The sequence below is a fragment of the Trichosurus vulpecula genome, chromosome X (genome assembly GCF_011100635.1).
Source record: "Trichosurus vulpecula isolate mTriVul1 chromosome X, mTriVul1.pri, whole genome shotgun sequence".
Classification (NCBI taxonomy): Eukaryota; Metazoa; Chordata; class Mammalia; order Diprotodontia; family Phalangeridae; genus Trichosurus; species Trichosurus vulpecula.
This window is the reverse complement of record NC_050582.1, coordinates 1,975,792-1,999,980: the sequence shown is the minus strand read 5'-3', so window position 1 is coordinate 1,999,980 and position 24,189 is coordinate 1,975,792. Positions and strand designations below refer to the sequence as shown.

Sequence of the window (24,189 nt, the reverse complement as noted above, 5' to 3'; positions counted from 1 at the left end):
CTGGGGCTGGAGGAGAGTGAATCAAGTCAGGAACAGCCATTCGGGAGGTGTTAAGGTGAAAAGAAGTAAATAAAAGGCTAGCCTTGCAGGAGTGGGGTCTCTATGTTCCAACCAGGGAACTATAGCTTGAGGCAAGGGATGAGCTGCCACTTCTAAAGGCACGGGATACTTAATTTTTTCATGGTCATGGTAAGGGACAAAAGCACCTGAAGCAAGCTAGTCTTTAATAAATGTCCCCTCCACCCCCAGCTTCAAAGGGAAAACTAACCAATGCTGAGAAATGAAGCCAGAAGAGGAAGAGAAGTTTGAGACAAGATGGAGAGGGATTTTTGGAAGATAAAACTATGACATCCGACCCAGTAAGGTCAGGAGGGAAGCTTTATTATTATTTATGAATAACTTAAAAAGAAAAAAGTCCAACATGTTCATCTGGTGGCTCAGTCAGACACTGTACACAATATATACATATTAGGGGAAAGTTAAAATCCCAGGGAGCTCTCATTCGTCAGAGTCCAAATCACTGTCTCCAGGAATTGAGTGGCAGTCCTCACTGTCATCCTCATCCTCTGACAGACGAACCTGGCTGAGGACACTTGGTCCACCTCGCTGCTCTTCTTCCTCTTCCTCTTCTTCCTCTGATACATCATATCCACCTATGCTACTAAAACTTGTATCTCGAGTATTGGATTTGGGGTCAGGCTCCTCATAGCTCCCATAACTAAGGAGATAAAGTCATGGGCTCATGTAAGTTCTTGAACTCAGGGGATGTCCATACCCTCCCACTTTCCACCCTCAGATGAGCAGAGTGACCTCCCCTGGAGACCCAAAATGCTGGCCTGCATGCCAGAAGCCATTCATAACAATCTGGAGACTTCGTGGACAAGGAGCTTAGATAGAAGACATAACCCTTTCTGCTACTTTGCAGAAATCATAGTGTATTGCTGTGGCCTTGGACCCTCCCCATGGTAGGATGCCCTCCCTCCTTGCCGCTGCTGCCTATTACCTGATGTTGCTGTCCTCCATCCCGTGAGAGGCCTCCCCAGCATCTCCTTCATAGGACATCATGCTCTCTTCATTATCCATGCCCATTCTTGTGTTCTCTTGCAACACATGGGGCTGTTTGGGCCTCATCCCACCAGATTCCATGTCAGAATCACTGCCACTCTCACTCAGCTGGATAGCTGTACGAATGGAAAGGCACTGGTTCATTGGCCCATACCTACCCGACCCTGTCTCCCACACCTTGGCAGGATAAGCTTGACAGAAGCACCACTCCGTAGCTAGCCTGGCCTAGGGGCCTCTCCAAGACAGTTGTTCATAGATAACTTGTTTGCATTTCTTCCTCTGCAGCTCTCCTGTGCTAGGTTCCTGGTAGACAACTGCACAATCTGAAGTTGGAAAATAGGAGTTGAGTTGATTTCCTTTCCCCCCAAAGCCAATTTCCATCTCTTTTACCACTGTCAACATATCTTCTCTTAATCCCTTTGCCATATTGGACATACCACATGCCTCTCAGTCCTGGCCAACATTCAAACTAGGCTTATCTAGCCACCTTTCTTTCCTGCCACTCTTAGCACCTCTTCTGCAGCATCTTCTCCCAGCCTGCTGTAAGTTATCTAATTATTCAAGACTGTAAGGAAGAGACGATGTACGGTCAACAGCTTTCCGCGTGGGTGCCACGGTGAGCCAGATGGCAACAGACCAAGACTTACAGGAGAAAGGATTATCTCCTTCGTCATCACTCCCAGCATCTTCCTCCTCATCCTCTACGTCAGACATAAGCAAATCTTCATATAAGACGCTAGACTGAGGCTGCTGTGCAGCCCCTTCCTCTTCATCTGCAAGCTCGCCATCCCCATCTTCTTCCTGTGTCACACACATAGACAAAAACATTCCCACTCAGGGACACGGGTGACAGACCAGAAGCCACCACCAACGCCATCCACCGTCTCAGAAAGAGCAAGGTGATTTGGCGAGCTGTGCTTGTTTAGCTGGCTACCCTGTCACATGGTCTGGGTTTGGCTCGCTGCTGTCACTTTGGAGCTCAGCCTGCCCTGCGCTGATGCAACTCTTCTCATAAGGATACAAGCAGTCAGAGGCTTTCTATAAGCATACTCACTGGGGCTGGAGTCTTAGGTTTCCCATCCTCCTTCTCCTCAAACCTTTCAATATCTACATCAGAGTCTTCCTCGCCCAGCCTACCTCGGCCCTGGTACATCTGAATAAGGAACACAAATAGCACGCCGTTGAGTGGGGTGCCAGCGGAAGGAGTGGTCACCCAGAGCAGGTGCCCACCATGGAATGGCCAGCCAATCCCAGTTCTGGTGGGGGCTGTTAATGGAGCTTAGGGTCTGTGGACTTTTCCCTGAATTCCTGCTCTTGGAGAGATCCCCAAGTCCAGAGTGAGACCCCAGAATACAAGAGGGTATCTAGTTCATTCCTCCTGCTTCTTCCTAGCTAGTGTTACGGAGAACTTCTTTTTTAATCATAAAATTTCTTTGGGCTGAATTATCCAGCTTAAGATAGATGACCAAGGAGACCTCTTGGGCTTCTCATCACTTTCACTATGGATCTCTAAAGGAAGTTAGAAGGATTCCTGGCCTCCTGCCAGGAATATAGAGAATATTTTTCAGTCAGCTCCTGAAGTGAGTTGAGCCTTTCCTGAGTCTGTTCTTCCCCAAGAAAGACACTAAACTATAGTGTTTCCTTTGCACTGCCCATCAGGCTACCCTGACATATCAGACACTTTTCACAAACCCAAACATTCCTTGCACTTCTGCTGTGGTATCCGTGTGGGACCTAGGATCCAGGGGCCGCTACCTGACTCGTCGATGCAGAAGTTAATCATGTGACCTGCCACTTTTTTGTCCGCATTTCAGGCCTTCTTTGCAGAGAATCAAAGGGCCGGTGGCTTATCATGACTAAGAACGGGAACAATTCTCACCTGTGCCCCTCGCTTCTCTGGGGTGGTAGTTGGTGTGTCGGTGGCAGACATATTGCTTTCATCTTGGTATACTGAGGCATCTCGAGACATACTTAGGGATGTGTTCGTATCATAAAGGTCAGGAGGCTACGGTACAAAACATATTCCTTAACGTTTCTTTAGAAGGGGAAAGTCAGAAATGTTTAGAGAACCTGACATTAGGAGCATTCTTAAAAGAAAAAGCCATAGCAGCCTGGTATGAAAAGGCAAAGCCAGGTTTGGAGGGATTTGTAAAGCTGCCAGGTCTCTGAGCCCGTTCTCACAGTAGGGCCAAAAAGAGCATTAGCAAGACAGGCAACGTCAGGGCTGGGGTCTGGCTTGTAACATCGCCTCTTCGCTTCACTATCTTCTAAGCCTTGTCTGTTTCTTAGAGGCCTGTAAGGTCAGTGGTAACTTAGATGGCTGCTTTAGAGATAGAGAAAATTTTGATGTGGTATTTCAACACGAAGAAGAATATGGACTGTTTTCTGTAGTACCAAGAAATAAAGGAACAGAAGGAAACTTGGACAGAATGAGAAAAAAAGAATTCCTGATGGGGTTTGGAAAGAGTTAAAAAAAATTCAGAAGAGTTTCTTTTAAAACATAACCAATAATCAGTATAAACAAGTAAACCAGTATAACCAATTTCTTTCTTTCAAGGCAATCAGAGTTAAGTGATTTGCCCAGGGTCACACAGCTAGTAAGTGTCTGAGGCCAGATTTGAACTCTGGTCCTCTTGACTTCAGGGCCAGTGCTCTATGCACCGTGTCACCTAGCTGCCCCACCAATTTCTTTTAAAGTATAACCAAGCCTCTAGAAACTACATCAGAAACTTAAAATAACTCTTTAAAAGCCTCCAGAAAGAGAGCCAACATCACTCTGCTAATAGCTACCCTCCAAGTATGCCAGCCTCCTGGCATTCCAGCTTAGCTAAGTATAGCCGAGGATGAGTCAAAGTAGGGAGGCAGCCAGCTCTGTGTAAGAGGAGCAGATCACCTTCATCTCCATGTGAGAGAGGCAATGTTTGAGCTACTCAGGTCTCATGATGATATAAAAGCCAAGTGTAAAGTCAATTCTCTGAGAAGGGTGATGGGCAGCCAGGAGACCCATAGGGTTCAAGAGCAGCATGGCCCAGCCCTACAGCCACCAGGGTCGTCTGCTCAGAAAAGGTCCTGAATAAAATCCTCGTAGGAAAGACCAGGAAATAACCCAATCCAGGAACAGAAAAGTACCAGAGAATCTCGAGGGAGTAAGTAATTGAGGGAAAGAGGCTCTGGCCCCAGCAGTTAAGAAGCTGACAGCCTCTGATAATACATATCAGAAAGCAGACCCCTCTCTACCCACTAGCCCCATGGCTGCCCTCTTCAGAATTCAGAAGATCACCATCAACCAAAGACTTGCTTAGCTTGGCCTTGAAGACAAGAAAACATGGGAGCGTATGGGGAAGGGATTGAGTCTAAGGCCGGTTCAGAATCCGGTGCTCCTAATTTTTTGCAACAGGAAAACCTGCACAGTAGATCTCTGGGCCTTACTCACCTGAGGAGTGTAAGGCCCCGGCGTCATTGGATCTAGACTTTCCAAGTCGGCCTCTTCCAAAGCTGCTTCCTTAGCTGTACATATGTCTTTCTCAAGCTGAGTCAGGTGTTCATCATACTAGAAAAGCAACCAAAATGTAATGAAGTACCCCAGGAACAGAGGATATTTTCCAAGCTGGGTCCCAGGGAAGCAAATTTTGCCACCTACCTCAGCCAAAGTCTGGTGACAGATGTTCACAATCTCCTGAGCAGTTTTGGTGTACTGACTATCAGAACCTGTAACAAAAAAGGAAATAGCCACCCCCTTGGCTGCCATCATTTCACCACCAGAATAGTGTCATCATCTTAGTACCTTTGGCCACTGACTACTTTGGTGACCCTGGGCAAGTCACTTCTCTCAGGGCCTGAGTTTCCTCCTCTGCAAAAAAAGAGTTGGACTAAGGGACTCCAAGGGTTCCTCTAGCTCTAACCCTAGGAGCCTCTGATCTCAAGCTTGGCACTTAACTTCATTATCTGGAAGTGCTTGTCAGCTAAATAACAAAATTCTCCATCTGAATGTAGATGCTTCCCATTGCCCTGTGTAAAAGGATAGGAATATCTGACTAAAATGATCATTATTACACTGGTCTCCAACATTTACCAGAGCATGAAGCAGAGAGGGACGGTCTGTGTATGTGAACCTCAAATCCTGTATCCACACAGATCACAAACTTCTTTGGGAACAGAATGGCCTATTTAAGGTAATGGCCCTCTCAGAAGTTCACTGAAACGTGTCCAATGGAGCTCTGTCCAAACCCAAATAACAGAGGACAATGCCATCAGTTCCCAAGTCAATGATTCCCCAGTGCCAGTAGAGCCAAAATCAAAAGTCAGACCAGGAACACTCCAAGTAAGCAGGAAGAGAAGCTTAACAATTCAGGAATCTGGAGAGTACTAATCTCTTGTGGCCATATTCGATTCTCCCAGTGGGCCCTCAAAAACTTTGAGGGTAAGAGAAGATGACAGTTAAGAGATCCTGTTTCCCATTGACGGGGACAGACTACTGCAGTTAACAGCTGGGGTTCCCACAGGTCAGAGTTCTCCCACAAGGGTCAGTGCAGCCATGAGGCTCTCACAGTATACTCTCTACTACTTGGGTCAGATCCAAAGAGGGAAAGAAGCCATGGCCATTGAGAGAGGAAATCCTGACCACACATATCTCAAACTCTCAGCAGCTCAAGTCCCTCACTGCTAATATGGGGATAAATAGATGTGTTTGGACACAGCTTGCCAAGCCCTTTCCTTTCCATCTGACAGCTGCTAAAATGCCACCTCCCCCAAGAAGCCCTCCCTAATTGGAAAGGAGGTGGGAAGATTCTCTTCCATCCCCATCCCCCCAGACATGCAATTCCCAGGACTTCCCTTACGGCCCTGCTAAAGATACTTCACCCCTTATAATGCCAAAGAGTACCTATTTGTTCCTGTATCTGTATGTCTTTATTAATGTCTACCTTCCCTTGTCAGTCTTAGAGATTCTAAGTTCGCAGAGTGTAGGGGCCATAGCTATTTAGCTTCCCTAATATTTCGCGTACAAGTTGGCATTTCGATGTTTTTGATGAGGATGGTGGTGGTGGAGTTTGTAAACTATTCAGAGCCATTAATCAAAGGGCAGGAAAATCCAGAAGTGATACCGTCACTCTCTTGGTGCTGACTAGAATGTGTCTAGTTGTGGGCTTCAAAGCTGAAAGAAGGACAAACAGAACTGGGAAACTGAATGACAAGACAGGAAAAGATGACCTGGGCCCATAAGGAACCTGGAAAAGACAGTCACTGAGTCAAAGCCAAAGTGTGGCTGTTAACTGTCTAAGGAGTTGCTATATGAAAACTGGTGGCCATATTTTCAACATCTCCATTGATTTTTTTAAAGAAGGAAGTGGATTAGAATTGCAGCAGGAAGTTGTGTAAAATAGCTGTACAGAATAACTTCTGGTCACCAGAATAAGTAAATGAATATTACATTATCTCCTGGACCTATGTAAAATCATTACTTCACCTTTAAGAAGAATGACTAAGTGGCGATAACAGGCAATAGCAAATGAAAGTTTTAACCAATTTCAGTCTAGAGATGTGTCACCTATTTGTTATGGTTTCCCAAGTATACAAGAAATCCTTAACCATCGATGGCCCTGACCAAATCTAGGATAACGAGTTAATTCTGAGAAACCATAAAAGTGTCTATGTCGATAATGTTGCTAGGTAGCCTAGAGGATCCTACAGTCCTGGCTGACCAAGTGAGGGAGCCTCATCATTACCACTAGGCAGCATCTGGGAGTGGACAATCGTTAGAATAAAAAGAGACATTCTGTATGATTCCAAAGCTGAATCTATAAACACAACAATTATTTAGTGCCTTCACCCCCAGGACGCCCCCAGTACCAAAGGAACCCCTGCACCTTCGATATTTTGGCAACAAGGATGCTTTGTGGTTGAAGAAGATACAGGTGAATGCACATGTGCACTCTCACTCTCTCTCTCTCTCTCTCTCTCTCTCTCTCTCTCATTAAACCTGGCCCAAAGCAACTCCAAACAGATTGCTGAAGAAATTAAAAGTAGTCCTCCTTGAAAGGCAGCCTCACTCACTCAGATCAAATGGCAACTCTGACAACAGCTTGAGGAAGCTGGGCTCCACCAGAACTGAAAACATTTCTGTTGAGTTTCCCTCTATAGTGATGGCACAAGAAAAAAGGGTTGTTACAGACAGGTTCAGTGTTTCCAGTTAGAGGGACAAGCAAGTGTCATGAATAAGTGAATTTTAGTGCTTCAGTGAGAAACCCTATCTTAGGGCTAGACTAAGTTGGAGCCCTTGACGGACTATATGACCAGGGAGAAAAAGATTGAGATCTCTCTCTAAGCCATTTTCGTATGTGGCAGACAAGGACAGAGCCTTCCTGCTCCTCACAGATGACCCACAAACCTTGCACTAAGGACCCATTGGGACGAACTTCCCAGGAAACTTTAGGAATTCCAGTGCTGATACTTCCTCAACAGAATTTGGGGGTTTTGTCAAATCCCTTATCAAACTAATCAGCTTCAGTTATATATTCTCCCATTAATTTAATTATGGGAACCATTCCTCAAATAGTATACCTTGATATCCTTCCTCCTAAGTCAATTAACCTCAATTAGAGGTCACTAGGTGATTCAATGACCAGAGCACTGGACTTGGAGTCAGGAAGACCCAAGTACAGATCCTGCCTCAGAAACTTACTAGTAGTAACCCTGGGCAAGTCACTCTCAGTCTCAGTTTCCTCCTCTATAAAATGAGGCTAAAAACATGCTTCACAGGGCTGTGAGGATCAAATGAGATAATATATAGAAAAAATTTTACAAACCTTAAAGCACAATATAAAAAGGATTTTCCTCCTCTTTCTCTTCCTCCTACTATGCCAACACAAAAATGGATTAACACCTTGACAGGTAGAGTTGGGGAGAGGTGTATATTTGCTGACATTCATCATGTACATTTTTTAAAAAGCAACCATATGGACTTCTTCAGTGCTTGGTAAGAAATCTACCCAGCAAATTCTTGCAGAAATGAAAGCTGATAAATCCATTTGTGCATGTCCGAAGAAATGGGGCCTCATAATTCTTTGACCTTATAACAATTAGTCTCAGAAAGGGTATCAAGTGATTGGAGAGACTGGGGTAAAGGAATATACACCATGTTGCATCGAAGTTCTTTTGTTATTACATAGAATGTAGGTCAAGTGCTAAGATTCCAGGATCTCAAATTAAGAGACAAGGACTCCTGAACAAGAGCAAAAAGAACCACACACACAAATCTGGAACTGGGGAATAACTCAAGCCTTGGATAAGGGTGTAGAGTCTATACTCAGGGCATAGCCGATGGGCTCCTGAAAAGGAAATTGTAAATAGCCATTTGTTCAGAACCTCATTTAGAACCTTTTCAGCTTGGTTTAAACTAAGAGTCCTGCTAAATGGAAATCACGTGATGATGAGAATAACTTACACCGTCCAATAACTTAACAAGATGACATAAATAACAGACTCACCAATACTGCTTCACTCAAAAGAAAAATTGTGTATAAGACTGATCTGTTTCAGACCCAACCTGAGTTGAGTTATTCAAAGAACAATAGGTTCTTTTGTTTGAGACCATAGAACATGGTCTCACTTAAAGAGCAGATTCATAGCAGGGACTCTTCCCCTCCCCTCCCCTCCCCACCTCCCTCCCCACCAGCCCAAACCAGTATGATGACAATGCTTAATCAGTAAACTAAGCTAGATCACCTAACCATTGGCCTTCACAACTAATTATTTGAAGGAAATCATTTGGACTCAAAATCTTGGGATTAGTTTAATTCAATACAGTTTTTACTAGTTCACCGGGCAGAACATACAGGGAAAGCTGAATTATGGGTTACTTAGGTTGCCCCACTATTTTGACCCTTAAAAAAGTGGGGGGGGGGGGGCTGCAGGGACTACAGCATGATATTTTGAAAAGTGTTGGCTCCAAAGAGTCAGAAAGGCCTGGATTCAGGTTCTGTCTCTGACACATACTAGCTGTGTCGCCATAAGCAAGTCACTTAACCTCCCAAGACAACTTCCTCAAACTAAATTGTACAAAGTAGAAGGTGTTCCCTGAAGGAGAGTTTCCCCTATCCATGAAAACAGGTCAGGACCATTGTTTTTTAAAGTTACTAGAGGATGTCAATTTCTTGCAATAGCCTTTTTAATGGAATCCCCTCTCCCTTGTCTTGGCCCAAAATGACATGAAGTAGCTTTTGGCAACGCTGGTCTTTTCACTGCAACATTGTATCTCATTTGGCTAACGGGCCGCTTCAAGTGTGAGTGGGGTCAAAATCAGTTTGTTTAGAATGTTTCACAGACTGCGGGCTATCAAACAGGGTGTTACATTGTTGACATCCTTATCCAGTTTAGCTTTTAAGAGCAAGTTGCTATTCACAATCTTTCCGAGGCAAATGTGGCTAGGAAGAAAGAGGAAGGCGTGTGGTCCGAAGGATTTAAGTGCTAGATTTGAAGTCCCAGGACCTCAGTTCAAATCCCAGCTGTGCCATTTGCTCCCTGGGTGACCTTGGAGTAATCTCTAGGTTCTCTTTTCCTCATGAGTAAAATGAGGGATTTGGACTGGATGCTGTTAAGGGCTCTCCTATTTTTCAGAGATCACGTGTTAATTTGGGACAAAACCTGAATTTGCAGTACTGCTCTATTACTTTAGACTATTGTGCCTCATGTCTATCCTTTAATAGGCTTCATAATTAATTCTCAGAGCTGTGGATGTCAGAGAAGCAGACAGGGCAGGCAGCAGGATGTCCCTTGTCTCTTCCCCTTCAAAGGAAATAAATTGATGATGGGCCTGCTGAAGTGTTCCTGGTACAAGAAAGCGAGCTGGGTAATGTCTTATTTCTTCATGAAAGTTGTACTCTTGAGCCTCTTGGTGGCATGGAGTGGACCATGGGCTCTCAAAGGGCCTGAAGGCAGAGGCCTAGTATGTCTGAAGATCAGCCTAGTGAAGGGCCATTTGGAGGAGATGGATTTTTTTTTCCAAAACAACTAATAAAACCATCTACTAAGAACATAATAAGAAAAAGTTACGCTCTCCACTAGCAGGCAGCTAAGTGGTACGGGTGGATAGAGTATGGACTTGAAGGTAAGAAAACCTGAGTTTGAATCCTGCCTCAGACTCTTCCTAGCAAGTCACTCAACCTCTGTGCCTCAGTTTCCTTATTGGTAAAATCAGGATAACAGCACCAGCCCCAAATGAGGTAATGCATAATGTACAGCACTACCAACCTGTGTTGGTGAGTAGTAATAGGAGAGGGAGCTCACTGATGAAGTTACAGATGTTTGGAAGTAATGCCTTTGTGCTTGTCCTGAAGAGTCCCTAGCCATCCTAAACTTGAGGGGGGGGTATCCCCACTAGATGTCCTAAGAACTTGGGCTCCCACATTTTAGGTAAGCACCACCACTTCTTGGGACTGCCCAGGAAAAAGTCCAAGAGAGAATTGTGATTTGTTTCCACAAGCCCTGTGAACCTCCAGAAGTAAAGCTCTTGTCAAGAATGGCTCACACACCCCAGGGCCATCGTGGCCTTCACTCTATGTTGGTTGTCTCAGCACCCATAGACTCAGTAGAATGGAAGCTCCCTGAGGGCACAGACTGTTTCCTCTTGGTCTTTGTATCCCCAGTGCATAGCACAGAGCCTAGCACATAGTAGGCACTTCACAGATGCTTCCTTAATTGTGCTTAGTGGGTATCTTAGGTGGATCTTTCATTGATAAACTGGATACTCAGAGTTAACAAAAAAACTGCTAAAGAACCACCAACCCCCACGTGGAATTGGAAGGAGGATTTGTGGCATACTTGCATGAATGGGCAGGTTTCTTGGAATGGATTTCTGAATACTTTTAAAGATTCTTTCTCTCCTCCCTGACCAGGTTTAGAATTTGGGGAGCTGTCGGGCTTCACCTGATGACTTTTGGAAAGACTGTCCCTGCTGTGAGGGGCCCGACTCAGTGTGGATGCACTGATTTGGGGGGGAGGGGGGCACTATTGTTATCAGGATCCTAAGCTCTGCCTCCAGCATACCAACTACAAAAAGGATTCCTGTGAGGTACAGCTCCCTTCTTGGCTAGTTTCTTGAAGGAGGGAATACTAACCTTGCATTGGTTTTGTTACATTTATTATTAACTGGTCTGTCCAAAACCCATCAGATATCTGACCACCATAAGGCATGCTCACAGAAGGCAGTCTAGGCAAATGCTCCAAAGTGGTCTAGGGGAAGCTGAAATCCTAGCTCGGGGGCTGGTGAGCATAAAGAATAAAGAACACGAACTAGAATCTTGGCAATACATAAGATTATATTATTGACTTTTGGTTTCTGCCTTACAAAATTACCACACTGGGCTGACTTTAGGTCAAAGCTGTTAAAACATCTGTGAAAGTTAATAAAAAAGCACAGTGAAACATCACTGGGCTCATACAAATGAGATGGGGCGTGGGGGAGGAAGGTGACAGTGAAGCTAGCTCCCCAGGGGGTTCGTGATTGCTGACTCAATGAGGTAGCTTAAAATGGATAGAATGACCGCTTTCCTGGGCCTTTAGGCAGGATGGCAGCACTAGCAAATGGAACTTTTAATCAAATGAGTTACTTTCAATATGTTGCCTGTCAGGAGGGAAATCTCTCATTTGTCTCTTTAGCTCTTATCCAGAATCTTCAATTCTAAAATGTACTTTTGAGAGCATCTTCCCTGGCCATTTTTACAGGCATCTGTTTTTGAGTAGATGTGGAACAAGATAGCTTCGGGAGTTCCTAAAGTAAGTATTCATAGCACAGCAGGTGACTACTTTTTACCCTTGGCACAATCAAGGCTAGATGGCCACATTGGCCCTACCTCCTCTGACCAGTCCACTCTCCTGCTCCATCCAATTAAAGATTTCATGGGAGTCCAGAGTGTCTCTTTCTGAACTTCTCATCCCCAGGGTTCAGGAGTGACCTCAGATGATGCTGAGGCAGTGCCACAAAGGACCATTCTTATTTGTGGTTTTCACTGAGCAAGACGAGTATCCAGGAGAAACCAGAGAAGCCCCGCCAGAAACAAGATCACACTCAGAGGGGCCTGGGGTTCTGCCAATCTAGCAAGAGATCAGAGAGCAGCTGAGTCTTCCCAGGTCATGGGAGAACCTCTAGAACTCACCATTGTACTTGATGCTGTTGGCTAGGATAAGGTTTACGTCATCCAGGAAGGCATCCCGATTCTGATACTTGTGCTTAGAAATGTTCTAGAATTAGAAGAGCCAAGCAGTTAGATCCAAACTTACAAGCAGGACGTTCCAAAGGGATCTTGCCAACTCAAACCCCTCACCTTTCGGATAGTTTCCAAGTCCATTGGATTGACAATCACTTTATAATAATCTGGAACAAACTTCTTATTCACTGGGTGATGAAATGGCCAAGACTAGAGGAAAGAGAAAAATGAGTAACTCGAAGCAACCTTCCACTTTACAACATCAGCTTGACCTTCGACTACTCTTCTACCCTAATCTTGACCACCCCTCCTCTCAAATTCACACTAGAAAACAATCCTCCATCTTAGCTCAGGATTTCTGAAGAGCAGATGCTTAGAATTAACAGCCTATGAGCTAAGAGGCCCAAGGGGAAAACAAAGCAAAAGCTAATCCATCAGCACCAGACAAAGGAGCTCTCAGGTGGAAGTCTCCTCATTGGGCTGCTAGCTGCTCTCCATCTTACCAGGGGCTTTTACCTGCTAATAGCCATAAAAACTGCAAACACAGGACTACCACATAAGGGCTATGTGCCTAAGGGAGGGTCACCACATGGCAGGAACCTTTGTCCTACACTCACATACCACCTACATTCCAAGACATCGGGAAGAATTGTGGAGTCTTAGCATTTGAAGGGACTTTAAAGCCCCCTCGATCAATCTCTACCTGATGTAAGAGTTGTCTTTAGAACAACATCCCTGCTAGGTGCTCATCCAGCTTCTTGAACACTTGCAGTGACAGGGACCTTACTACAACACAAGGCAGCTAGGTCTATTTTTTTGAACAGCTCTAACTATTTGGCTTTATACACTAAGACAAAAATTTCCTTCCATGGAACTTCTGTTCATTGGTCCTAGTTCTTTGGGGACTGCTTCTTCCAAATGACAACCTTCATATATTTGAAGAAAGGTAGTATTTCACCTGTAAGTCTTGTCTTCTTCCAAACAAGGATTCTCACTTTCTTAGCCTCCTCATAGAACATGGTTTCATGGCCCCTTACCAAATTGCCCACTTCTAGGCGTGCACCAGCTTATCAATGCCCATCATAAAATGTGGTGACCAGAACCGAACCTAGTATTCCAGATGCGGGCTGACTAGGGCAGAGGGCAACAGAACTATTATATCTCTAGTTCTAGTTTGGCCTAAGAGCATGTCAAAGAGCATCTGACAGCCACATCAGGCCCTTGGCGTCTCTCGTTTAGACAATTCTAATAGCCTCCTAAAATAGTTCCCCTTCCTTCTCATTTTCTCCTCTGTATACACATCTGCCAAAATAACCTAAAGGCCCAGTTCTAGTTCTGGCTCCCTCAGATAACACAAAAGAAAAAACCCAGTGGATCCCTCTTGCCTCTAAAACAAAAAGAAATACAAACTGGCATGTAAGGCCCACCACCAACTGGCTCCAAGCAGCCTTTCTAGCCTATTCTCACATTCCCTTCATACACTCGGTTCCAGTTGTTTCCCCAAACTTGGCATGGCATCTCCCACATTCCCTGAGGTCACACCAGCCTGGAATGCATTCCCTCTTCATAGACAACTTTTAGAATCTCTCTTATCCTTCAAGGCTCAGCTTGGATGCCATCTCCTCCAGGTAGTCTTCCTCGATTCCCCCATCTGAAAATGTTCTTCCTCCTCAAATTTTACTAGAGAATGGTGTCCAGAACTTTCCTTTCTACCCATCATGCTTATTTCAGTAGAATGCGCGTTCCTTCAGTGATTTTGAAATTTTTGCATTTTAGGAATCCTGGAGTCAACTGGAAACCTGCAGATCTTTTTCATCAGAACATTTTAGCTCTTTTCCCCCATCCTATACCTGGATAGTTGATTTTTGAAAAAGCGAAGTGCAGGATGATGTTAAAGGGCTATTCAATTCCATCCTGTCAGATATCTTTTGGGATCCTGATTCTGTCATAGGATGAGCTACTTCTCCCAGCTTCATGTCATATACTATGTGAAGCAGCATGATGTAGTAGAGTCAGGAAGACCTAAGTTTGAATCCTGCCTCGGACACTTACTAGCTATGTGACTCTGGACAAGTCACATTAGCGCTTGGGGCCTCAATTTCTTCATCTGTAAAATGAGAAGACTAAACCTGATGACTTCTAAGGACCTTTCTACCTCTAAATGGCAGAGAATGGCAGCACCCCTCCCACCCGCAGCCCGGCCCACACAGCCATCTTCTGAGGAGAATGCTCCTGTGGAGAAGGGGCCAGCCACCTCCACCTACAAAGCAAGTCAGGCACTGCCACCACCACCTTGACCACCATCTTGACCCGATGGAGACAGCCAAAGACCCTGAACCTGAGAGCCTTGCGAAGAGCAATGCTTCCAGCCTTGTGCCCTCAGCCATCCTCCTGGGAAGCATCCCACAGGAGCTACAGACACAACTACCGAAGACCCAGAAAGGAAAAACCTGGTCATCAAAGTCCTTGGCCCCAGCTAATGGCCCAACAGAAGAAACAGAGATGATTTTATTAGTGAAAATGACATTAAAGAAGAGGCCTGAGCACCTGCTTTGCTGCTCCACCCTAAGGACCATGGGACCTTTATTTACATCTGACGTGCAGCTGAAACTTTCCCTATATGTTGTCTCCCCGTTAGAATGGGAGCTCCTTGACGGCAGGGACTGGCTGACTTTTCTCTTTGCATCCCCAGCACTTAGTACAGGGCTTCGCACAGAGTACTTCATACATAGACTCGTCTCTCTCCAGGCTGATGGCACAATGCCTCCCCTCATAGCCTTTACATTTCCATACTCAAAATTCCACCTGCCACCTGTGTGCCAATGCACAGGCTGTGCTCCAAGGCTGGAACGCTCTCTATCCTTACCTCTGCCTTTCAGAAACACTAACTCCCTTGAGGGCTCAACTGAAGTGCCACCTCCTGCCAGAGGCTTTTCTTTATTCCCTTGGACGTTAGTCCCCATTCCGTCCCCCCCACTCTCAGAAATTACCTTTTGGTTTCTTGGTACTTATTTTGCATATAACTTGTATTTACTTATCTACATACATGTTGCTTCCCCCCAGTAGAATATAAGTTTCTTGAGGGCAGTTTGTCTTTGTTTTCCTAGCTCAGTGCCTGGCACACAGTAGGGATTTAACGAATGTTTGCTGAATTGAATGGGGCTTAAGACACAGCCATGTATGTAGCACACCACTAGAAACTTCCTTCCAGGTTGAATTCAATCCATTAATCGATATTCTTTGGTCCAGTCATTCAACCGGTTCCTGAATCCATCTAACTGTGCTCTTATCCAATTACCTCTGCCTCTTCTAGTTTGGATGAGGTTGTTGGCCAATGTTCTAATCCACTTTCTGACTGAATCAACTGCACACACACACCCGCGCACAAGGACTGTAGCCCCTGACCCCTGCACCTTCCTCACACTGCCCAGAACAGAGGCCACCTACGTCTGGAACCACCATCATCTTCTGGGTGACGATGTTGTCCAGAATGAAAGAGAATGCCACCTGGTCATCATCATCCAACAAGGGGTTAATGGCCTTCTCTAAGCGGGCCAGTTTATCTTCTTTCTGAAATGAAAGTGATTGGGATGTCCGTAACAGTAGTGGTTCGGGCGTGCAGCCTGCTTGCTCTCATCCTTCTGGAATCTCTCCTCATTCAGCTACCACAGCACCTGCTGACTTTGGGTATTCATTGTTCCTGTCCCTCCCTCCCTCTTCCCATTGGTTCCCCCCCTCCACTCTTACACCTTCCCTCCTCTCCCACCCCTTTGGATTTTGGCATATAAATCCATTGCCCCATTCTCATTCTGAAAGACTTACCTCTTTCAGTTTTTCATCACAGAGATCCAGCATGGACTGAGAGATCTGAGTCAATGAATGCTTTGGCCCTATAATCATACCAGGAGATCTATAAGAGTCAAGACCATTACCAAATAGGAGCCAGAAGCTGCTACCACCCTAAGGAGCCACACCACATGGCCTGGTTTCTTTCTTTTTTTAATTCTTTTTTTTTTTCTCAGTTCCAAATTCTCTCACTTCTTTCTCCCTTTCCCCTACCCATTAAAGCAAGAAAACTAAAACCCCTTACAAATATGTAGACATGCAAAACATTTTCCCATTAGCACATGGCCTGGTTTCTACCTTAACTTCTCTATGATATGAAGGCAATACCACTAATTGTGGTTATGGCTATGTGAACAGGTAGTGCTTCCACAGAGAGGACGTGCAGTTTGTGGCCCGAGCTCCTGTTGACAGAGCCTGGCACTGTGTGTGATGCTCAGCCTTGTGACTGATTCACAGTCCTTTCTTCCATCCATGACTCCTGCACACTGATTTGGTCTAGATCAGGGGATCTTAACCTGGGGTATGTGAACTTGGGTTTTATCTTTTTTAATATTCTGATAATGGCATATCAACAGAATTGATTTCCTTTGTAATCTGATCTATTTTGCACATTTAAAAAGTCCACCAGCTTCTTCACCAGATCGCCCAAGGGGTCCATGACACAAGCAAGGTGAAGAACCCCTGGTCTAGATCGGGGCTTCTTAAATTTTTTTCCACTTGCGACCCCTTCAGCGATTCTTAAACTGTGGGTCACGACCCTGTACGAGATCACAACCTACAGTTTAAGAAGTGCTCGTCTAGATGCTGCTATGGATTCAAACTATTCACAGCCAGGCTTGAGAATATCCCGGAATGAATTACTTTGTACTCTGATCTTGGTAATCCCACTTTAGCACACTGTACCAAAAATGGTCAGCTTGCTTGTCACCCATTCTTTGAAAAGACCTAGCCCAATGAATATCACTTGATCCACGCCACTGTTGCTCATCCTGTCTGACCATTTCATGGTCAGTAGAGTTTTGGGTGAAACTAACCAAGAAGGTGTGTAGGATGGCAGTGGCGATCTGCTCTCAGTAGCAGTATATGGCTCTGGCACTGTTTCTTCCTAACAGGGGAGGGAGGTACACCAGAAGAGAATTAAGGATAAACAATGCTCCTAGTGGTGTAGACATGCTGTCCTGTTGGCACCACACAGTGAGGCTGAATCTCTAGCAACACCTGATGCTAGTTTTCAAACCTGTAGTGAACAATATTACCTATGTGTAAGAGCTCTGAGTTATAAGCTCACACATAACTTTACTTGTCATCAGGATTATCAATGGACCCTATGGTCCACGGTGCTAGTTCTGCAAAATAGTCCTTAACATTCTTGAGGCTTTTGTGAATGGGTACATGTATTCCAGAAACAGTCCACGGCATCCAGGAGCTGCTGGATGAAATTTCTCAAAGAACTTATTCTTTTAGGCCTAATAACCTCCTAAAGTCTGTCTGAAGACAGAGCCAGTGAATTCTACAAGGCACACAGGGCCAGAGATAAAACCTATCAGTCACCTTTATAGTGATTGCCTCCTACTACTTCCAAGGCCTTAGACCGGATTAACTTGGCTACCCTAAAAGTTTTTTGGGTGGATTGGGTATTTTTTTTGGTCTAGACCCATAATTTCATCAATATGGTGAATTCCCAGCACAAAAATGCCCCCCACCAATGCAGTTCAGCAACTTGTCTATAACATTATCTTGAGAGTTGGCTGGTGCCCTGAGAAGCTACTCAGTCCCAAAAGACAGGACTTGAACTCAGGTCTTCCTGATTCTGAGGCTCACTCTCTATCCACTCTGCCATGCTGCCTCCCTACCCTAAAGCAATGCTGAACATATCATAGTACACTAAAAGTACCAGTCTCAGTCTCATGGCTCTGGGACCAACCTTCTGCATGTACAAGATGAGACCAGCTGACCTTGCAAGGTCCTATCCAGCCAAGGAGCTGGTGTTCCTTACCGTTGTATGTCGCACTGTTTTTCACAATCAGTTCCAAGTGCTCTCTGAATTCCTCCCGGGATGGGTAGAGACGCTTCCGGACATTTTCACGTAGTGTTTGCAGGTCCATGGGCCGGGTAATAATTTTGTAATAGTCCTTCACAACTTTTGCATTCACTGGTGTATGGAAAGGATAAGTCTGTGCAAATGAGAACCAGCGATTCAATTTAACAACATTTAAGCACCAACTATGCAAAAGACATCATGCTATGGACGGGGGACCCAAAGACAAAATGAGAAACAACTCCTGCCCTCAGGATCAGTGGACGTGGGTCCTATAACTCTTCTAAAAGAGACTGTGCTAAATATAAAACAAAGAGTGAGAGAAAATGTTAGGAGAAATTTGAGGAGAGGGCGAAAGAGATGGAGAGAGCCAGAGACTTGAATGACATAGGGAACATGAGATAAGTGTCCATGAAAAAGGGAGCATCTGAGCTGGTCTTTAAAATAAGGCAGGGAAATGGGGGAAGTGTCAACTTTTTTCAAACAAGGAGGACAACATGAGGAAAGGCATAGGGACAAGAGAGTCAGAACAAGAAGGTTGGCAAGAGAGTTAGAGCCACGTGTGGAAGGCCTTGAATACCAGACTTTGAAGTTTCCACTTTGCCTCTTGAAGAATGGGGAGCTAATGAAGGCAAGTAGAAGATCTTACAGGACCTGAGAAATGCAATGGAAGCCCAGCGGCGAGAAGACCAATGAGGAGACTATTAGAATAGTTCTTTCAAGGCGATGATGATTCAGTGGAAAGAAGCAAATGGATTTGAGAGAGATGCAAGGGGGTCTTGGACTGAACTCTGCCCTAAGGTCTCTCCCATACCCTAGAAGTCTAATCACCACCAGTTTGCAAAGGAACCCTTCCAGAGGGAGCAGGCCTGGATAACTCCTCCCCCCAAACAAATTACTGATGTAACCACAGGCCAATGGTGCTAAAAGCCAGGCAGCCAAACTGAGAATCAAATCTTCCCACTGGCCAATTTAACCAACTTCTCAGGGGGGTCTGATGTTTTTAAAGCTACTTGATTCTGTACCTGCAGAAACATGGAATATCCAGGTTCATTTATGGCATTTTATAGAAACCAATAGTTACAAGCATCTACCCTCCATACAAGGTCACACAGAAGAATGGGCTTTGCCACCTTTACTCTAGTAAATACAAAGAACTCACATTGGGAAGATCTCTCATGTCATTGATGATGGACTCCAGGATAGATGACAATGTCACCATAGGATCCGTCCGTCGTCGATGGATAGACTTGTGGGGTCGCTGGAAATCAAAAGGTAGAAACTATGCCCCTCTGGGAAAGTAAACCCAGCAATAGTAAAGCATTCTCTCAGGCCAAGCCTGAAGGGTCAAGTCTAAAGCAAGGGTTAGAGAGCTAGAGGGTCAGTGAGAAGCACAAAAGAAGGAACACAGGGACTCACATTCAAATAATCACAATGAACAGTAGTCCCAACTCGGCGTTTCTTCTTGGGAGGAAGTTGCTGTTTAGGGAACTTGAGAACCAGCGATTTCCTTCTAACCTCATCTGCGCTATAAAAAACAATGCCGAAGAGTTGTACACAGGCTCACTGCTGGCACTCAGAGATCACCACCATTCCCTCAACCCCAAGAAAAGTTTCTGAAGTGCCTAAAACTGGCTCTGGGGTTGGGAAGAAACTTAGGTCCAAAGCCCCACAGGCATCCTTCTTCCAAGGCTCAGATCTGACAGGACCTCACAGTATCTGTAACTTAGTATGAAAGAAACAAGGCAAATCACAGCCTCTCCAGGCCTCAGGTTCTTCATATGTAAAATAAAAGAGCTGAATCAGATGATCTCTATGGTTCTTTCCAACTCTAGAATCTATGATTCTAACTTAAGAAAAAAAAAAAAAGCTTGGCCACAGGCCTCAACCCTCATGGAAATAAGGAAGAAATCCAAGCTGGTGTTAGAGGTTCTCAAACCACACTCTTCCCCTATCCCAGTCAGCCAAGCCTCACCCCTTGCTCTCCTCCCATAGATGACTTCTGCCAACTGACTCAGGACCGCTCTTATTTCCCTTACTACATATGGTTGCTCCACCCGGCAACATTTTTGCACAAGCTACAGAACTGTTCATATACTTTGAACCAGCAATTTCAATTTTGAGAATGCAGCCCAAGGAAAAAAGGCTATGTTGTACACAGACCTTCCCAAACAGTGTTATTTATAACTAAAAAACAAAAACTGGAAACGAATCCGATACCCTCGAAAAGGGAAATGGTTAAGTGAACTACGGCATATGCACTCAGCGGTATACCATACTGTAGCTCTGTCAGTATCGAGCATGTGGACATGCGTTAGGAAATAATACCAAGTTAAAAAAGCCTAAGGATACATACACACTGGCTGCAGCTATGTTTTATGTGGGTATATACACTAACAAAGCTCTGAAGGGAGCTTGAGAGATGGTAACTAGTTTCAGATATTTGGGGTTTTCTATAAAGCTGAAGTTGATTAAAAAAATGTTGAACTTAGCTTTCTTCAGAGATTGGAGTGTTCCATCATTCACAGCCATAGAGCATCACCAGAAAAATACTGGTGTTAAAAAGGTGGGGTTTTGTTTCAGGGAGAGCAAGGGATAACACAGGGACAGCTTGTGTGCTGCACTGGTGCCCACAGAATGTGGAGAGACCTCAAGGAAGGCCTCCCGTATATTGGGTGGACCAGCAATGCAGGGCATGGACGAGAGTCCCACAGAATGAGAATGTATGAATGAGTCATGGTCTGCAGGGAGTACCTATATTGATGAGATCAGAGGTCCACTAAAAAAAGGGCTGCTTCTTCACTCAATTCCTAAGGATTCCTAAGGACAGAAGCCAGGTGGAGAAATGCACTGGAGTTCCTTAATGTACATGGTGGTCTATCCTGTCCTATTAGGAGGTGGCTAAGGGCACTGTGGGTAACTGTGACATGTTCTGAATCCCAGAAAGTTAGAGTTGGAAACAACTTCTGAGATCACTGAATCCAACAGCTGAGGACACTGAAGCTCAGAAAAAGGAAGTGACAAGTTCAAGGTCAAAGGAAGCAGTAAGTGATTAGCAAGCCCAGGGCTCCTGATCCCACATCCACTCTAGCACCTGCCCCTTGTGGTCTTTTTATTCTGAGAGAGGATCAACATAAAGAAGGGCACTGGTCACGGCCCTCCCAGCCTCTACCCAGCCCCAACACTCAATAGGAACATACCACTGAACTCCAGGAACTTCCTGTTCTGCCACCCCTTACCTCTCAATTAGCTGCTTTCCCAAGACAATCTTGGTCCCTTCCACCTTGATTAGCTCTTCATTATCATTAGGGATTACAGTTTTTTCCAGTTCCTCCTCCTGTTCCTCTGTCATGGCGACAGGGTTGGAGGGAGGAGCATTGGTTTGGTAATACAGAGGGCAGAACTTGTTTGTCCTCATGTGCCCAATGGCACCACAAGCTCCACATTTTAGCTGTGAAAAGGAAAGTTATGCATCAGAGGTGAGCAACTGCCATGTTTGCTGACACAGAGCAAGTAATAAACCAGGTACAGCCTCAGATTCTCTGCCTTCGACCTACGTCTGTCTACTCCATCATCCAAAGGCCCCTTGAGGAAAAATAGTTATGCAAAATTGCACAAAGAAAACTATACCTGCATCCAAAAAGACAACCAGAGAAAAGATGTCCATGCCAAGTGTGAGCTATGTGGAACTGGGAAGAAACTTCAAACAAGGGCAGGGGATAAACAAGGTATCAGAATATGGAGCTGTGCTGCTGGAAACGGGGGACATTATTCTCCAGAAGGAAGGAGAAAGTAGAGACTCAATGGCTCCACATTTGGAACCAAGTCTAGCTTGAATGCCCTAAGTCTGCTTCACCTGTAAAATGGGGCTAGAAATTGAACCACCCTAGAGGGCACCCAATATGAATGTAAAAAAAAAAATACATATATATATATACACACACACACACACACACACACATACACACACACACATACACACACATATATATACACACACATATATACACACACACATATACACACACACACACACATATATACACACACACATATATATACACACACATATATACACACACACATATACACACATATACATATATACACATATACACACACATATATATTACATATACATATATATTTTATATATATGTATATATACATGCGCACATAAAAAATATATTATACACACAGATATACACATACATAGATACACACACAATGTACTCAGGTCTTCCTGCCTTCAAGTCCTGCCCATTTGCCACCTGGCAGCCTATTATGCCACACGTGACTATTCTGGAGGCTTACAATTACCTTCAAGTCAGGACGTTCCTTCATTTTCTTGGGTTTCTTCTCAGGAGGACCCTTGAGCTTCTCCTTTTCCTGGTTCCGTTTGAGTCGCCGCAGCTGTTCCTGGATCCTTCGACGTTCCTTCCGCATCTCTTCCCTGTGTTGCTCATCAAACAGGGCAAACTTCCGACTAAAATAAACACATTTCCAGCAGGCTCTCTCAGACAGTGTTTTGTCAGCATCCCAATGATGGGAGAATACACCCAAGTATAATGGGGCTTGTGAAAGCAATGATGGTAACATAATACAGGGCCTCATGCAAGCCCAGACACAGAAAGCCTCCAGAATGCAATCAACCTCCTCTTCCAAGGAAGCTTCTTCCATTGTCATACTGAGAAGCTGCTGGTATGAGGAACAAACATTCTCTCCTCCTCCTAGGGAAGCTTAACACATCCCCCAAGGGCCATCAAAGCAGCCAACCATCATTTTTTTTTTTTAATCCACAGATGAAATTGAAAATTTGACTTTCCCAAATCTAGTTTAGATGCCCTCATCCTCAGGTCAAGCCAAAGTATCTTCTTTGGAACTTTCCAAGAAAACCCAATGTAAATCAAGGAAGTGAAGTAAAGCTGAGTGACCAGGGCTCCTAGCTCAAAATCAGCACTATCTAACCTTTGCCACTGTGGCTGAAGGTCAAGCTGAAGCCCAGTCCTGCAATGCTTTCCCTTTCTTGTAGAATGGCAGTCATGATCCACAGCAAAGCCCAGGGCCCACACACTCACATGAATTCTTCATCCTTCGTCGTCCGGATGCGTACATAGGCGTCGATCACAGCAGGCTTCCGCACGGTCTCACATCGGACGTACTCCTTCCCATCCTCATCTCGAAAGGTCCGGTAAATCTTGAGGCAGCGACCCGTGGCTGAGGAGTTAAGACTGGTCACAGAGGCTGTGTCATCGTCCTTGTGAGAGCCTCCAGAGCTCACTGTTGGTGAGAGAAATGTCTTTTCATACCCTTCCCCTGTAACCCTGAGAAGCTAGCATCTTCTCTGCCCTGAGTGAAGCCGTGTAACATGACAGCATGGAACAGTGGTTTGGAAGAGAGTTTGCAAGGGAATGCAAGGAAAATAAGAAGATCTGTTCATCACAACGTCAGTCCACCACGCTCACCAAGCTACCTTCCCTGGCCACCCTCATGCTGTTGGCGCACCTAGGCTGCTTTCAAGCCAACGTCAACTATTGGAGATGGCAAGTTCCCATCGTTCCCAATAGGGCGCTCTCTCTCTCTCTCTCTCTCTCTCTCTCTCTCTCTCTCTCAGTTTTCCTTTACTGAGCTTCAGAGTCCAATCCACCTTTTTACCAACCTTCTGGCTTCTCTAATCTCATCCCCCACTTTTCCTGTTGCGCCACACTCTGCCGCATATCATGTTGTGTTACGTACACAGTCCCTTTTTGTCCTTCTTCTCTTTCTTGCCCGTTTCCTTGTCATTGGCACCTTCCTCACCCAGTAGCATTCGTTGTAATTCCTTCCGCTCCTGCTCCTCCCGCTCCCTCGATAGCTGAGAACTGGTTTTCTTGTTCTGTAGCATATTCTCAATGTTCTTTCCCATTTCTTCAAAGTCGCTGTCCTCAGCCGAACTGCTGTCGGTGTCAGTTGACAAAATCTCAGTCGATGCCAAAACTCTGGAAGTAAAACCAACATGAAAACCAGCAAAAAAACAAAACCAAAAACACCCCACCAAGG

At 45.0% G+C, this 24,189-nt stretch overlaps 1 protein-coding gene across 5 annotated transcripts in view; it reads right to left on the bottom strand.

The window, feature by feature from the left end:
• Positions 1-316: 316 nt before the first annotated feature.
• TAF1 (TATA-box binding protein associated factor 1) overlaps positions 317-24,189 on the bottom strand; it is a 38,059-nt gene continuing 14,186 nt past the window's right edge. For 3 of the 5 annotated variants that reach the window (XM_036739958.1, XM_036739962.1, XM_036739959.1), the window contains 18 exons: positions 23,887-24,128; positions 23,229-23,430; positions 22,471-22,636; positions 21,390-21,601; positions 19,570-19,678; positions 19,313-19,411; positions 18,109-18,286; positions 16,089-16,156; positions 15,714-15,836; positions 12,384-12,476; positions 12,216-12,300; positions 4,706-4,773; positions 4,499-4,615; positions 2,945-3,070; positions 2,120-2,218; positions 1,713-1,866; positions 1,004-1,181; positions 317-718 (listed from right to left, as the gene is read on the bottom strand). In XM_036739958.1, coding sequence (XP_036595853.1) covers positions 499-718; positions 1,004-1,181; positions 1,713-1,866; positions 2,120-2,218; positions 2,945-3,070; positions 4,499-4,615; positions 4,706-4,773; positions 12,216-12,300; positions 12,384-12,476; positions 15,714-15,836; positions 16,089-16,156; positions 18,109-18,286; positions 19,313-19,411; positions 19,570-19,678; positions 21,390-21,601; positions 22,471-22,636; positions 23,229-23,430; positions 23,887-24,128 — 2,539 coding nt within the window. In that variant the 3' untranslated portion in view covers positions 317-498. The remainder of the gene's footprint in view (positions 719-1,003; positions 1,182-1,712; positions 1,867-2,119; positions 2,219-2,944; positions 3,071-4,498; positions 4,616-4,705; positions 4,774-12,215; positions 12,301-12,383; positions 12,477-15,713; positions 15,837-16,088; positions 16,157-18,108; positions 18,287-19,312; positions 19,412-19,569; positions 19,679-21,389; positions 21,602-22,470; positions 22,637-23,228; positions 23,431-23,886; positions 24,129-24,189) is intronic. The other 2 variants (XM_036739961.1, XM_036739960.1) reach the window with 2 other exon arrangements.